At 40.4% G+C, this 16,563-nt stretch overlaps 2 protein-coding genes across 2 annotated transcripts in view; one reads left to right on the top strand and one right to left on the bottom strand.

Moving 5' to 3' along the window:
* Positions 1-82: 82 nt before the first annotated feature.
* On the bottom strand, positions 83-10,379 carry ap3s2 (adaptor related protein complex 3 subunit sigma 2). Its single transcript, XM_030415397.1, has 6 exons — positions 10,151-10,379; positions 8,066-8,157; positions 7,425-7,536; positions 5,721-5,792; positions 2,566-2,673; positions 83-1,169 (listed from the first exon to the last, which is right to left on the bottom strand). The coding sequence occupies exons 1-6, from the start codon at positions 10,217-10,219 to the stop codon at positions 1,044-1,046; spliced, it is 579 nt and encodes a 192-aa protein (XP_030271257.1). The 5' UTR covers positions 10,220-10,379; the 3' UTR covers positions 83-1,043.
* Positions 10,380-15,736: 5,357 nt separating this feature from the next.
* Positions 15,737-16,563, top strand: part of igf1rb (insulin-like growth factor 1b receptor) — a 46,666-nt gene continuing 45,839 nt past the window's right edge. The window contains exon 1 of the mRNA XM_030414530.1: positions 15,737-15,896. Coding sequence (XP_030270390.1) covers positions 15,806-15,896 — 91 coding nt within the window. The 5' untranslated portion in view covers positions 15,737-15,805. The remainder of the gene's footprint in view (positions 15,897-16,563) is intronic.

Raw genomic sequence — 16,563 nt, 5'->3', positions numbered from 1 at the left:
GCTGCTTGATCAGCTTACCTGCTGATACATAAGAAAAACCTCAAGGTTGCGGTGAATGAGTTGTTACACAAGAAAAGCCACGGAAATTTGCATTTTCATTTATTTAATTTAGCTTGGCAAGGAATGTCTTTGACATGGGCACATTTTCCTGCCACGAGACAGTTTGACAGGATGTAATGGTTAAACTCGAGTATGGCGCAAATTAATCTGGTTGTATTTGACCACTAGAGACAGCCTTTAACACACAAACACACTTTATACAAACGATTTAAGATCCAAAAAAGGTTAGAGTAAGCCTGTTGCCTCTCTTAACAGATGTTGGCAGGATGCTACCACAGCACATTAAAACTTGGCTGGAACTAAACAGCCTTTACATCTGCAGAACTGCGCACATTCTGCACCCATGGGAACAATATTATTATTCACAAATCACAAGCATGTCAGAGACACAATATATTACAGAGAAGGAGAAAATAAACTGTGAAAGGAGCCAAGCAGAGGAGTTTAATCCCAGTGTGTATGAACACACTCTTGGAACAGGAGATAAAGATGTGTTTGAGTAATTACAGCCCAACACAGAAGCCAAAGGATCTCATTACAGTCAACTGTGTCGAGTCCAAAAGCTCACGCTAGACAGGGAGCGTTTTCAAACCTTTGACGGGACTATTTCGAAGAGTTGTGCAGGAAAATAGGCACCAGGCCAGCACAGATTTAAAGGAATAGGACATCAACTGGAGAAATAAAAATGAAAAAAAACAGAAAGAATAGCAGAAGATCCATACATATTAATATTACTCTGAATTAAACTTTACATGATTGTGCAAATCCTTCAACTAGAGTCATCTGAAAATTGTATACAGCAGAACTCAAAAATAATCAGCAGCTTATCTCCCGTTCACGTGAAAGGAATGAAGGGGAGAATGAGCTGCTGTGGTTCCATAATACACATATAAAACAGTTTTCTCCGTGTAGACAACAGAGCTGGGCGGAGGGGAACTGCATCAGTAGTACATCAGCCCTGCAGAGCTCAGCTGGACCGCCGCTCAGAACGGGGAGAGGCTCGGCACTTTGATATTGATGTCTCCGATGTTGATGTTGCGGGGGATTTCGGGCAGGTTCATGTTCTTCACGGCGGAGACGGCGCGAGCGGGGGCCGCTGACAGACCTCCCTACCAAAATAAAACAACAGGGAGAACGCCTTTAAAGCGACAGTGTGTGGAATATTTACGTAATTATAGCCTGTTTTTGTCTATAGGGGGAAAAAAGAAAACCAAATGTTTCTGCTTGTCAGACAACGTTTGATAAAGCTTGCCATCAGATTAAGCTTCACAATATTAGCAACTCAAATTCAACTCAGAGGAACGGGAAGAAAGCACTTCCTTTTTAGTGTTGTGAAGTGTCAAATCAGAGATGTGTCACTTCAGATTTGACCTTAAAAAGGAATAGTTCAGCCTTTTTGGGAAATAAGCTTACTTACTGTAATCAGGACCCCACGTGAACCCACGTGTTGTTTTTATACCTCAGTATAAATGTATGGAGTAAACAACGTGACGGATGTTAATAAATGAGCCAGTAGGAGGATTTTAATGTGTTTGGACAGAGGAAGGGTAACGGTACCTTCATGTTTGCAGTCTTTATAATAAGCCAAGATAGTTGAAGTGCTTTATTGATACAAGATAAGCTCACCATCTCCCGGCTGTGACTTCAGATTTATTGAGCAGATATGAGAGTGGTATAAACCTTCTAGTCTAGCCCTCACAATAAAGAAAATAAGGGTATTTCTCAACTACAACTTTTGACAACATTCATGCTACACTTTGATTTGTTTTCCTTTTCATGTCACTCATTTTCTCAAGCTTCATTGTCCATAAACATAAGGTAGTTTATGAACGTGATGCTTTTTTGCAGCTTCTTCTCAAATTTCAGGTGCAGCTTTCACAAGCACTTCAATGCATGATAGGGGAAACACAGTCGATGCCCTCAATTTGCATTTGGAAATAAAGCTGAAAATATAAAATGGCTATTCAATCAGAGTATCAGGCTCAGTCTGCGTTCACGTGGAGGGGCGTACATTTGTTTTGCCCGGACCAATCAGAAGTGAGTGACATGTCCATCCTGCAGGCTCAACAGCTGCAGTGGCCACGATCAAAGAAATGCAGATTTCACACATCAGTCCGTTTACAGGTCTGGGGAACACTGCTGCATATATAAGATTATTTAAAGTTTGTCTTTCATTTTCTCACGTTATTATTGATGAGTTTAGCTAGCTGAATGATATCCCTACTCTTAGCTACTAAGCCTACTGAGATGTGACTGGGCAGTTGTCTTTAACCACAGGGAACAGGTGTCAGTGGGCAATACAACAGACCAGTTTGGATCGATGAACATATCCAGTTCAGCTAATTTACCGTGATAGAGGACCTCATGTAAGTTCCAACACTGATTTTTACCAGCCAAGTCAACAGGAGGAGGAGCATAAAACAAACGTGAATCCACCTAAAACTGTACAGTATGAATTAAAAACACCGGCATGGTCCTTTGATGTGGCTATCAGACCACACTGACCTCTGACTTCTCCATGCGGTTCTGCACGTCGACCTGGGTCGTAATCTCATTCATGTTAGTCTCCAGCACCATGCCTCCCATCACCACCTCCTGCAAGATATAATGGACCTGCAGACAAAACACAACATGGCAGTTAATACACAGCGGTAGCCTGCACACAACTGTACACATCAGTTCAGTCTTAAAAACAGGTCGGTTTTCAGTTTTGTAACATAAAGCATACACTAACAAATGCTACAGACTCAATGCTGAAAATCTGGTAATAAGCCACAACATAGCGGTGTGAACTTCACTATTTTATGATCCTGTACAGCAATTTAGCTCATCTGTGTTTCTTTAAACCAAATGATAGACGAGATGACAGAGGACCAAAATATGCCGTTTGAGAGAAAAGTTCTCTCTGGAACCTCGCTGTCACACATGGCTCACAAGGCGACAGTTTCAATTTCTCTTTAAAGTTTAGATTTGTGAATTCCTGTGGGCAGAAAATATTTCAGGGAACTTGAGACTCTCTTCTGGATGATTAACTGGGGGAAAAAAATCATGCCTGGAACTCTCAGATAGGTATAGTTTTCCACAAAGGTGTATTCCTTAAATTTCCTCTTGCTGAAACGGGACTGTCTCAAAAATATCAAAAATGTTTTCATAGTTTAACAGTCTAAATCTGTCATTTATGAGTCTGTGTGTCCACAACAGACTGGCAAAATAAACTCCGTTTTAAAAGTCTCCGTATGTATTAAAACTACAATTTCACACTGATATGCAGGTCATTCTTGTCCAGCTAGAGGAACCTTATGGGAGCAAAGGGTTTTCTCTATAGCAGAAATATTTCAAAGTTTGGTCTTGGAACATTCCTCCGGCCAAGCCCCACAGCACCACATGACATCAATTTCCTGCTGGGAAAATTCAATCAAGATGGCCCTAGACGTGTCTGATTAGTTTCCAGCTAAACTTCCAGCTCAGGTCCCAGTAGAGAACAGGACGCCTTGTTAGCCCAGTCAAATAGGGAGCCTACACAGTTTAAATGCTTTTTTAAAAAAAAAAATTTCAAACAGTCAGCAGTGAGCACTGAGGGTTTTTTTTGTTTCACTGTTTATCATTCTTTGCAACCCCCTAACCCCTAACCCCCAACCCTAACCCTAATTCCTCATTTCAAAACAGAATGTGACCCTAAGGCCCTGAATAGTTCAGTTCTCAGGTGAAAATGTCCAGGAGGAATTTCAGAGCTGCCAAATCTCTCCTTACATTATACATCGTACAGATCAGGGACCCCGTTTGACATATATTAATCATTGAACATTCTGGCCCGCACACCAAAAAGAACTGGAACAAATACAAGAATGCAGCCGTTCCTGAAAAGCAGCTGGCTGTATGAAAAAGACACACACACTCGACTGCACTGCACCTCACCTCAGGGGTCATGTCTCTCTGCAGCTCATTCATAAATACAAAAATCCCCACATCTGGACCTCTTATTGAATATGAACATTTCTGACAAACTGCGGATTTGGACTTGGCATACGAGCAGTAAACATAATGGGATAAACATGAGGTTGTTTTCAAGATCTTTAGATGAAAATAACAGACTTGGTGTCCAAAGGCCTCAGTGTTCCCATAGTCCTACAGATGCCGGTTACCTCAGGCTACATGTGTCCAGTTACAACATCGTGCCAGGTGGGAATCAGGCCGCCTGAGAGCCATATACAGATTCAAACATATGACAAGGAGAATAACACAATGTGCTTTTAATGGATTTTTGCCTAGTTTTCTTGGATCGAAGGTATCCAAAACAACTGGCAAAGAAATTGTTAAAATCATGATGTTGACCAACTACAGGCCTTAAGTAACCTCTTTTACTTAATCTGACCGAGTCACCGCTAACTGCAGCTGCAAAAAACTAAAAATACTGGGACTTTGAATGCTTTTAAAAGCTGCACAATGTAGTCTTGTGCAGTGATTGGTGATGCCTTAACAAACTTGATAAACAAACCGCATCATTTTCGTCACTGAATGAACTGCATGGAACAACACAGTTTCATACTGTTTCACTTTATTTATATTTGGCGGACCCTGCCACTTGTTTATTCGGCTATTTTGTCAAATTAGATGCCAGTGGTGGCTGCGTGAGATTGTATCTGACTCAGCTGTACCAAACATTTCCCCTTCTATCCATATTTGTTGGTGTTACACCTTTCAAAAAACATCTTCACTGCAGTCAAAACCAGCCTTGTTGCAAGGATAAGATTTGTACACGTCAGCCATTGGATATGTTGAAGGAGACCTCGGGACAATTACGATTTGTGTTTGACGCAACAAAAAGCAGATATCTTTTACATGAAGTCTGGAGATCTCCAGCTTTGTTTGGTGTGATCAAAACAGGTATTTTAAGCCAAAACATTACCTTTTCCTAACCTGTACAGTGTTTTTTTGTGACTAAGCCTAACCAGATCATAAACAAAGCATTGTTACAACATAAAATAGAAAAGAAACTTGAATGTGCAACATACAGACATGGAAAGTTTCAACATACTGATGGTTTTACTGAAATGTACATAGCCAACAATTATTCTAGGGATTCTAGGGTTTTTTTTGCTTGCCATGAACAAAGAGAGTGAGCGACACAGTTGTATTAACGAGGCAGTTCACCAGAAATCGAACAGTACCAGAAATAACATTTATATGACCACAATAACAAAAAAATCACTTTCAGTTCAACACTGTAAGGGTAAATTGCTGAGGTCTCTACAAGAGATGATCATATTATGGATCTGCATTTGGGCAGTGTTTGGCACTCCAGTAAATGGCTTTGACTATTTTTCTTTGGGGAGATGAGATCATAAAATATGAAAACAAACTTCATTGAAAAACCTAAATAGAGGCTTCAAATGTAACTGGTAAAGCTCTACTACAGTGACAGAAGATTAACATCACATATACAAGCTGCTGTACGTCAGGTTAAAAACAACACTGCAGGCTGCTCTGACGCTGGAAAAACGGGCATAATTCAGCAGGTCAGACTGTGGTGCTAATCCATGACTAAGTCAAAGCTACTGGTAAGCTTCTGCAGTCGACACTGTGGCGTAAACAGCAGCCATGGGCAGAAGAGACACCTGAAGAATCCCAGTATAGAAAAGGCTCCTCCGGTTCACACTCACCTTGTCCATGTGGAAAATGAGGTCCAGTTCACAGACGTTCTCAAAGCATTTATCCAGCGTTTCCACAAACACCTGCAATTACATATTTTGAAGATTAGTGTTTGATAGTAGGGTTATATTTGCGGGCATATCAAATACTGGATCCCCTCCTGGATTTGGTATTACTGCTAATTAACACAATTATTTGAGGTTGCTGGATAAGCAAGTTAAGATGACCGTGGTCCAAACTTTGCAAGAGGTCAGTGGTAGAGGGGCAGCGGTTAGTTGATTAATCCATTAGCAAAACAATACAAAAAATCAGTTCCCCGCTATTTTGATATCCAATTAATCGTCTCTTTTCCAAGCAAAAATGTCAAACACATGCTGGTTCCACCCTCTTAAAGGTAAGGGTTTCCTGCTTTTCTTTGATGATCCCACAAAAGAAGCAACACGGAGACGTCATTTTGGGCTCTGGGGAATGTATGTTGTGAAGACTTCTTTTTTTTAATTTTTGACACTCGACTAAAAATCATTTCAATAATCATAAAAATAATTGGCAGATAAATCCATAATGAAAATAATCATTACTTTTAGCCCTACATAGTGGGTGGTTCAATGGCTCATGCCTCATACTTAACATTTAAATATCTTCATTGTTTAGTATTCCTACTTTCATATCGTGTGTTGGTTTTGCTGGTGTATTTCTGACAGACAAGGGTGTAGAGGAGAGATGAAACTGAACCAGTGTAACTTTCTATGACATGTTTTACTCCCCAGTAGGGGCTTGTCTGTCCACATAGCTTATCTATTTTATTGATGATAAGGGGTTATAACTATCTTGTTATCGGTGAAAAGTGGAAGGACTGAGTGTGCTGATGCACCTTCTCCAGGTAACAACAGTGACGGGAATATCCGAGGGCACTAAGTGTTTTATAGAAGGCAGAGTTGTCTGTTGCGTGTTGGCACACGTGCAAGTACATCACGACATGGAGGCAGATTTCAGCTCTAATAAAAAAATTTAAAAAACGTTTATCAGCACCTGTTGTAAAACCAAGCTGAGCCACCGTACAGTCTGTTTCTGTGGAATCAGCATTTCCTCACTTAGGTTTTTTTTTTTTTTTTTTTAAATCACATGACCTTCCATTGAGTTCCACAGAAGAGTAAGTTTCACTTGGTAGAGTAAAAATGGCAAAATGATTCATGTTTGCCAAAAATATTCAAATACATTACACAATGTGTAATGGGAAGGAGCTTGTTAAGTAGGACAAGGGGGAGACAGAATATCTCTTTTTCAAGGTTGGAGCACTCTATGAGCAAACAAGGTGGTGATGTGGAGAAAAAAGAGAGCTGACTGGTTTCCTTATGCCATATAATGTAGATAAAACCTGTTTGGGAAACAGGAGAGAGATTCATTTAAAGGCTCAAACCAGGCGCTTCAAATATAAGAAAGATTATCAAAACAAGGGAGGAAATATAAAGAAATAAAACATTATTATAGTGGCTAAATCATTAAAATAGCAATCATTGAGAAAGCCTACATGTTTCCCTGCTGAAGACCTAGCAGTCGAAACACGTTGGCATTTTTCATTAATTTAACCTCTAAAATAAGGTAATGGCTTTTTACTATTTTCACTTTGATGCATTTTTGCATGCATTCTGAGAAGCCTGGGTTGTGTCTGGTTTGTGAAGATGTCCATACAGCAACAGAATAAAGTCAAAGCTGACCTGGATCAGGTCCAGAATGCCGAGCTCACTCTCAGAAGAGTCCACACAGAAGACAAAGTAGAGGGTTGCGTAGTGCCGGTAAATCAGCTTGTAGTCAGAGCCACCGATGAGACTGTAGGGAGGTAAAAACACCACTGTAAGTCAAACAGAAAAATGTATTCTAAACAATTCAAAGCCGGCTTCGTCTCCGTATGTGAGTGAGTGGATCGGAGAAATTGAAGAACTAACTGGGACCAGGTCTACTTTCGTGGGTTTGGCTCCATCTACTGATAAAAGTCTTGCTATTGCATCAACAGTCAGCTGCTGCAGCAACGCCAAACCAAGCTGTGAAAAAACCCAGAACAGTGGCTCACTGTTTGTAATCGTTAGTTTATAATGTCTCATCAAAATGTCATAACACCATCATAAATCACAGTGCAGATCCGCCTGACTCTGCCAACATAAACTTCAAAGTTTCTAAATGTATTTATCTCATCATGTGATTTAAAAAAAAAATTGCAACATGAACAAATCATGCTCCCTTGCAGCAGATTTTCTGACAGTAGTGAATCTTTTCAGTCTTTTCATGTGTACATGTAGTAAAAATAAAAACCTACAAATTGGGATTGTAACACAGAATCATGGCAAACAGCAATACTTACCTCCCACCCTCCAAGAAGTTGCAGACGTTGTCGTCTCTCTTAGACACCAGATGGAACGTCTCCCGTATGATCTGCTGCTGCATGTCCTCCGCCTGCAGCAAAACATGTTGGACAGTCTAATAACTGATGACCGTTCCAAAGGTGTCGTCTGTGTTTGGTTAATAGACTCACTCCTCAGGGAGTCGACCATTATCTAAAGTTATATATTTTGTTTTTACATTGAGCTCGCTGATTAGAGTTGTACAGAGATGTGGACTCGAGTCAACTCAAGTTACTGTTTTGATGACTTGCGACTTGACTTGACAGAAAATGAATGACTTGTGACTTGACTTGAGGCACGCTGACTTGAATGGCTCCTCTGTGTTCATTTTATGTTTGAGTATTTGGTTTATTTCCATTGAAATAGTGGGTAGTCGCATTCTGGACACATATGCTGCTTACGGGCCTAAATCTGTATATACCTGAGATGTTCTGCCAACAGGCACAGATGGAGGCACTAATACCTTGTTTTTCACAGAAATTCCCACTCACAGATCACAATACATCAAAGAAAAAGTCTGATGTTTAAGAAGAGAGGCTTAAAGATCTCAATGATCACAAATAATAATAATTAAAAAAAAAAAGCTTTAAAATCATGAATATTACAAAGACTCTTCTCCCGACACATCATTTGTGTCAGATGATCAAGTATAGGGATCCAACTGCACTTAATGTATTTAACCATCTACACTGCCCAGCCCAAAACAGTCACACTCAGATATTTAATTGGACTGCCTTTAGCCTTCATTACGGCACACATTCGCCATGGCATCATTTTAAAAAGCTCATGCAATGTCACAACATTTATTTCTGTCCAGAGTTGAATTAATTTCTCGTCAAGATCTTTTATTAATGATGGGAGACTCCAGCTGCTGTCTTCGCCAACATATCACAAAGTTTCTCAGTGGGGTTCAGTTGTGGACTCTGCGGTGGTCAATAAATGTGTGAAAATTTACCCTGTTCCAGAGTGATGGGTGCATCACTTCATTTATCTTCTTTCCCTGATGCACCCCTCACTCTGGAACAGGGTAAATCTGGACTCATCAGACCACAGGACCTTTTTCAATCGCTCCAATCTTTATGCCCCCTGACAAACTGAAGCCTCAATGATGGTTGTTTTCTTTAGGCTACACAGCTGATTAGTCTTAATCCCTTGAGTTGTCTTCGTGTTGCTCGTCTGGAAATGCTCTAAATTTCACGATTGAACATAGAAGTGAATTCTACCGTCGATTTTTACGACTCTATTTCACCAAATGTTTAATTGATCTCCTATCAAGATCATTCAAAGTTTTTTTTTTTCCACATATTTCACAACACCATCCTTCCAGGTTTTAATAATGCATTGGACAGTTCTTAACCCAATGTTATTAGTTTGGGCAATCCAATGGAAGGCTCTTACATATTTGCTAAGTTAAACCCAGGTGGTACCTTTATTTTTGGCCAGGCAGTGTAACGTTATGTCTAAATGTGGCCACTAAACTCTTTCATTATCGTAACCTGAACAATCACAACAAACTACTGTAGAAGTATCTACCTAAGTGAGTGGACGAGTTGATATCAATGTGCACACTGAGCTGAGTAGTGAGCTGCAATGTACGAAACAAGGTCATCAATGATCCAATCAGCGTTTACTAGCCAACAAGACAGTAATTACAACGTATTTGTACGAAACATATAAAGTTACGTGTTTTGCTTTTGTGTAATGATATATAAAGCTAAATTACATCCGTTTAACACTGCTTAAGTAGGGGTACATTCTTAAACTATGTTACAGAGAGAGATGTTTGCCTGAGCAGGAGGGAAGTGAAACTAGTAAATGCCTAAAGTGGTGTCGCTCCTGCAAGCTAGCATCGGCTAACGTTACTCCTAACTTTGGACATTGACAAAACATTTTAGACACTACCGATCGAGGTAACAGTCCTGGTGGGGATGACCATCCACACCGACTAGAGCTAATCCACCACTAAGCCACTGCTAGCCAAATGACAGTGAAAACAGCAAAAGGTAAATGCTAATGTTTTGAGCAGAAACCCCAGAAATACTTACAAAATACTGATAGAATCTGATCAGCCGCGGCTTCCCATGGTTGTTAAATATCAAGATGGCTTTAATCATGTTTGTTCTTTTGTTGTATCAAATCACGATATGAAGTAGTTATTAAAATAAAAGGATTTTTGACTGTTTGTATAACGTTAGCTCGACTCCTTCTCGGCCTCCCTGCTGCCGGATGGCTGCTTTGGTTACATCCGGTTGTGTCTCAGCATTAAGCAGCCGACTAACAAACACATTCGATCTTTGTTTCCGGGTGGGTCATTGAGTTCGTTTACATGTCATGCGCACTAGTATCCTGGTTATGATCAGTACCCCAGTTATGTGTTTGGCTGTGAACATTATCCTAGTTTGAGGATAGGCTACCTGGACCACAGGGTACTGGCTCAACACCTTATCCAGGTTTCTGAACATTCGAGACACAGATACACACACACAGATGATCCGAAACCTGCATAGTCAGTTTTATGTTGCATGAAACTAATATATCTTAAATAAGATTCAGACCAGGGTCAGGCTTCGGGGCAGAATACCTAATCCTCATGTGAACACGCTTCAGTGTTGCAATGGCAAGATATTATAGTATAGTATAAAGTATATATACTTTATGATAATCATCTCAGAAAATATCACCTCTTCACAGTATCACCATGTCACAGTATACATTATTACACAGTTACTGTAATTAATCGGTTACAATGACTCGAAAAGGAAATAAACAGGGACTTTATCGTGATTTTTTATCATACTTTCAGAAAAATATTGTGCCCTGAGAGACATGAAACTATGTATCAACTTGATAGACCTGTAAAAAAAAAACACACACACACATGGTTAAACATCAATACCATAAATAAGCAAATGCACAAAGTTGATGAATGTCAGTTTTTATATCAGGGTATACCATGAAACCGGTATATCACTTGCACTAATTTTATGATCTGTTGTCTTGTTGTTGAATGATGATGTTTATCGTGCAGCTGAGAAACTGAATTTCCCTCGGGATAAATAAAGTATCTATCTATCTATCTATCTATCTATCTATCTATCTATCTATCTATCTATCTATCTATCTATTTATCTATCTATCTATCTATCTATCACTTCAACCCCAATCCATTTAGACGTGATGTGTTGGACAAAATGTGGCTAGATAAATGTGAAGACAGAATTTAGAGCACCAGTTGCATCTTAAATTGGATGAAACACACAGTATATGAATTGTAGTCCAGTTCTTGTGTCAGCATTGATGAGAGCTATACACTGTTTCTCTGTTGCTGTTTCCCATGTGTCATCAGGGGGTTCTGCAACTTTCCCCCGCTACATTGCATCATTTTGTAGCCTTTGAGACTAATGCACCAGCAACTGAGGCACCACATAATTACTGGACCCTTTGTACCTTTGTCGGCAGCTTCACGCTGCCTTGAAATCTCCAAGCAGTGATGTCACACTAGTTGGACCGTATTCTTTCTTGTCAGCCGCAGTAGAATCTGATCAAAAGCAAAATTATATAATGTAGCAGCAAAAGGCTTGTGTGGAAAACACAGCAACGATTTATTAGGCAAGTAGACCCTCTCCAACACCCTTGAAAGATTGTTTTTCCCTTAACTACCTTACAAGCTACGACACTGTTGAGCTGAAATACACCTCTGACAGCGTCCATAAAAAACATTATGACATTATGAGCTTCACTGACAAACTGGTCAGCCTATTTTTGGGCTTTTGGCCTCTATTTGATTGGACAGTTTAGAAAGTCACAGGAAACTGGGGGAGTGCAGGGGAAGAGATGAAGCAAAGGGCCAGGGACTCGAACAGAACCCGGGCCGCTGCTGGAGTGTCAGCCTCAGAACATGGGCTGCCCACTGGACCGGGTGGTCCAGCACCACTGATACCATCAGTGAGAAGCTGTTCATGTCAATGATAATGTAACATTATTTTTGTGGGTTGATAATACTACAGTGTATTAAATAAGAGTGTATTAATCTTCCACACTGTATTAGGGTCATGAGGTTCCTGTATGTATATGTAAGAATTTCCCGCCTGTCAAAATCGCTATTTCTTCACATTATGTTTATAATTTTAGTTAATTGTTTTAAAAACATTTCAACTAAAACTGTTATATATAGCACATTTAATGATGCATAAACAGTTGGACAGTAAGAAACTATAAGTGTACTGAATACATTTTAGCTGGAGAAATATAAGTTAATAGTTATTGCATAGTTATTGTTATTATACTTTATTATTATTAACAGTTATTGCAATTATAATATATTCATGGGTGTGCAGAGAGTCCATGCTCTAGTTGCAGTGGTGGTTCCCCAAGTTCATATACATGAGTGTGCCATTTGCCAGCAGTAAAAATCAACTGGTAATAGCAAATCATGTCCTAATCAATAATAATTTTTTTCAATAAATTTTTCAATAAATTTTTTTTGTATATATTTTAATAAGAGGGGGAAAAATGTAGACAAGTATCTGACTCTATTATAAACTGCTGGTCAGATCAGACAAAGCACATTGCACTGTGGTCTAATGTCAGAATATCAGGCGATTCTGGAGCCACAACCCCACCACTACACGGCTTTCAAACCAGGCCAGCCGACACTTTGTATTGTGATCCGACCCAGCAACATCACAATGTCAGACCACATTTCCTGCTCTGATTTCATATCCATTAATTCTCTGTCGTACGTTTTTCATCATTAGTGCTGCGGACCCACCCAGGCTGTTGTCTGCATATCATCTATTATTTCCCCACTAAATTCCCTTCCTCCTGCATGAGCACAGTGGAAAACAAACAGACGCTCATTAGCATGTGTGACCCGTTGGTGGTAAACAGGCTTATTTCCACATGAGTGCAGTGCGAGAATGGATTCCACCGGGACAGTCGAGGTAGGTGGGCCTGCCGGCTGCCTTCATGGGGACTTTAATAGGGACTTAACAAATGCAAGTGGACAGGCACAACATTCTCTGGCACAGGGAGGTCATGTTGGTACAGTGAGCACTTGTTAGAGGGTGACTCACTGTATTTGGACTCTTGGGTGGCCACTGATATTCACTTCATTTTTAATGTGCATTTTTTTCCCCTCTCGGTGCTAATTGTTGGATTGTGACGGATGCTGAGTGTTGTCTGCCAGGGCTGAGGTAATGTGCAGCGTTCAAATAATGCCTCTGTGCTCTGCTCTGTATAGTGATGAAAGCGGCCTGTAATTACAGGGATAATCAAAACTGTCAGGGGCTCTTCTGTGGACCGTTTTGTTTACTGTCTGCCTCTCTCACAGCATCACAAGCTGCTGGCCCCCCACTTCCTCCGCCTGGGCCTCAGAGCTCAAAAGATCATTGCAACTGTACCTGTATGTGTCTCAAACAAAGTAAAAGTCAGTGTCATGAGATGAGCCGTTTTAAAATCCCCACACAACAATAACTATTCAGGTTCTCTATATATTCAGTACATAAGGCCACAGTATGACTTTATTTTCTGCATTAGTTTGTGGCTTCTTTGAGTCTCAGCAGGTCACACAAGGCCAATGGTACCAACAATCCCTCTTTAGCTCATATTTCAAATCACGCCTTTATAAGAACTACATTCATTTTTATATAGTTTTCTGTGGCATACTGTATTGTAAATGTCCCCCTGGCTTGCCTTTTTACTGTACAGTAGCAGTCTGGAGTTTGCTCAACTACCCTCAAGATGGCAGCATTTCAGTGGATTTTCCCAGGAAACCCCAGTGCCCAATGTTGTTGCATGAGATGCTGCCAAGCTCCACAAAAACATGGCTACATGATGAGATGTATTTTAAGGGGCTAATGTCCCAAAACGTTTGATGCTTATTCTGTATGAATCATACGTATATTCCATAAATCAATGTGGTTTTATTTTAATAAACATTTTTGAATGTTATTTGTATGATACACTACACGGTTTTTTATTATTAATTTGCTGAAATATTATATGAATTCCATTACAATATATAAGCCTAACATCATATCATAATAGGTCACATATTATTATAATAACAACAAGACAGACATAACACAGAAACTTTTGGGTCAATTAATATAGGCATCGACAGAGAGGCCTAAAGACACAAGTGATTTATGCACATGTATAACTCACAGGCCTATGACACTATACACCATGTATAAACACACCTGTGACTGCTTGGACTGATCAAGAGTGTAATTACAGGTGGTGCAGACAGACACGATCTTTGTATAGGCAGCCCACGGATGTGTATTCGTGAGAAGCAAAACAACCCTGATCCTGGATCAGCACGCCACATTTCCTTAAAACCGCGTCGTAGTTTGAGTCGCTACGGCGGTGATCAGAGAGGAGAAAGACGCGCAGAGGTCTCACTCTGTCTAGATTTGTTTTATGTTATGGAGATGGTGTTTACCTTTACGCAGAAGTGCAAAAAATGATTTCTTTCATCAGATTGGAATGTTCTTTTGTTTGTGGGCGACTGGTAGATTAATGGCGGTCCACTTTTTAAGACCTATTTAGCGTCTGGTGTGAATGCAGAAGGGAATGTGGCGTGGTGAAATTGCAATCTTTTTGGTCAAATGGTAATAATCAAATGATGAGATGTGGGGTAAACATCCCAGATTATAATTTTATCTGTCAACGATACCGTTACCACCACACAGAGATAAGACTGACCTTCTTATGAGTTGTCTACCAGACCAGTCACTATGGTAACTGCTCTCCTGTGGTGGCTAAACTGCAGTAAGAGCGACGCCCGCTTTCACAGACTGGAAGGCGGGGCAGAAGCCCGAGTGATTCATCTTTTGAAACAGAGACGATCTCTGCACACGGCGCCGTGTTTATAGTGAACACGGCAGACTGCAGACTGATCGAAGGAGACTGTGTATGTACCTGTACATTAATCTGCCTACCTACGCTACCCGCTCAGCCACCTATCGTCGGACAGCTTTAGATAACCTAATGGCTTGGCCTAAACTGGACAACTAAGGTCAAATACTGAGTTTTCCGTTGCTATGAAGGTGAATTACAGCTACCACAACAACGCGGTGTGTGTGTGCATGATGAGCGGCTGAGGAGGAGGAGGAGGAGAGGGAGGCTGCGGTCTGAAACCAGATTTTATCCTGAATATTTCGAAACCAACGTCGTATCGTTCACACAAGGGGACTGTGAATCGATTTAATATGTCGCTGTATGCCCCAAACCGCCTCGTTTCATCCTAATTTTGTCGGGGTTTGGCTCGTTTTCTGCCTCCTGAGGATCCTCCAGCAGCGGGACGTTGAACGTTTTTCCTCCAGATATGGAGTGTGAAGATGCGGATTACAGAGGAATCCCCACCGCTAGTTTAGCCGCATTGGTTTCATTACACACATCAGTGCGGCGTTGTTTTCGGCGGGAATAAACAGTGAAACTATGAATACGTATTTTTTGGCTAGAAGAACAAATCGGTGATTTCGGAGCACGGTTGGACTCCCCATTAGGAAACGTGAGAAAGCTATCCTGCTAGCCTGTATGTAGTAGCTATTAGCTCCATTAGCCGGCTAACAGCTAAAAGGTGCTGGCTGGAGATTAAAAAAGCTTTTTAATAATACTGAACGGGTTTTGCCCACGTTTGCTCCCCTCAACATATTTATTCACAACATTTGGGAGGATTTACTCATCCAGGAATGAGGTCTCGAAAGGAAAGGAGTCGCTTGACCTTGTTTTGGGGTCTGATGCTGGGTCTGTCGTCCTGCCTCCGGCCCGCCACCGCAGAGAGTAAGTAATGCTACTCCACACTACTACACACACACACACACACACACACGGGAAAACATTGTGTTTTCCATGCTCCAATACAACACGTTTACAGTGAAAACGCCATGTTTTACTCACTATACATTGTATGCGTATGTATGTGTAGTCCAATAGAGATAATAATGTTTCTTGGCTGTTTACATGTCACATTTCTGCATTTATTTCGAAAATATCTGAAAGATAAGTGTGTTGTTTATATAGAAGCTTAAATATATTAGATATGCTATCTTATATCACAGTGTGGTTATTTAGCTACAGGATGATAGAAGATATGAGCTACATCAAGCTTATTGTATGGAAACTGTATCCTGTGGTGCAATATAATGTGTACTGTAAATGTGGGACATATAATTGTATCTCAGTGGGGAAAAGCAATAATGTGCGAAGTGTGTGTGTGTGTGTATATATATAGATATATAGATTATAGAAGGTCTAGTTGTAATATTGTAATTGTGGTTTGAAAAGGCATCACAGACATGAGTCACTTTAAGTGTCTTGATAAATACATTATCATGACTCAGCCAATAGAGAGAGAGAGTCAAGCTATATATACACACCACATTGTCAACTCTGAGTCACAATGTGGCGAATGTAGAATCAACAAAAATCTGTGATCTGAACAGAAAAC

Source organism: Sparus aurata, chromosome 4, assembly GCF_900880675.1.
Source record: "Sparus aurata chromosome 4, fSpaAur1.1, whole genome shotgun sequence".
In the NCBI taxonomy this organism is placed as follows: domain Eukaryota; kingdom Metazoa; phylum Chordata; class Actinopteri; order Spariformes; family Sparidae; genus Sparus; species Sparus aurata.
This window is presented reverse-complemented; position numbering and strand designations above follow the sequence as displayed.

Coding starts and splice junctions, on each gene's coding strand:
- ap3s2 (XM_030415397.1), bottom strand. CDS start 10,219: ATGATTAAAGCCATCTTGATATTTAACAACCATGGGAAGCCGCGGCTG. Junction 7,537..8,065: donor AACTTCTTGGAGGGTGGGAG/GTAAGTATTGCT, acceptor ACCTCCCTACAG/TCTCATCGGTGGCTCTGACT. Junction 2,674..5,720: donor TCATTTTCCACATGGACAAG/GTGAGTGTGAAC, acceptor TTTTGTCTGCAG/GTCCATTATATCTTGCAGGA.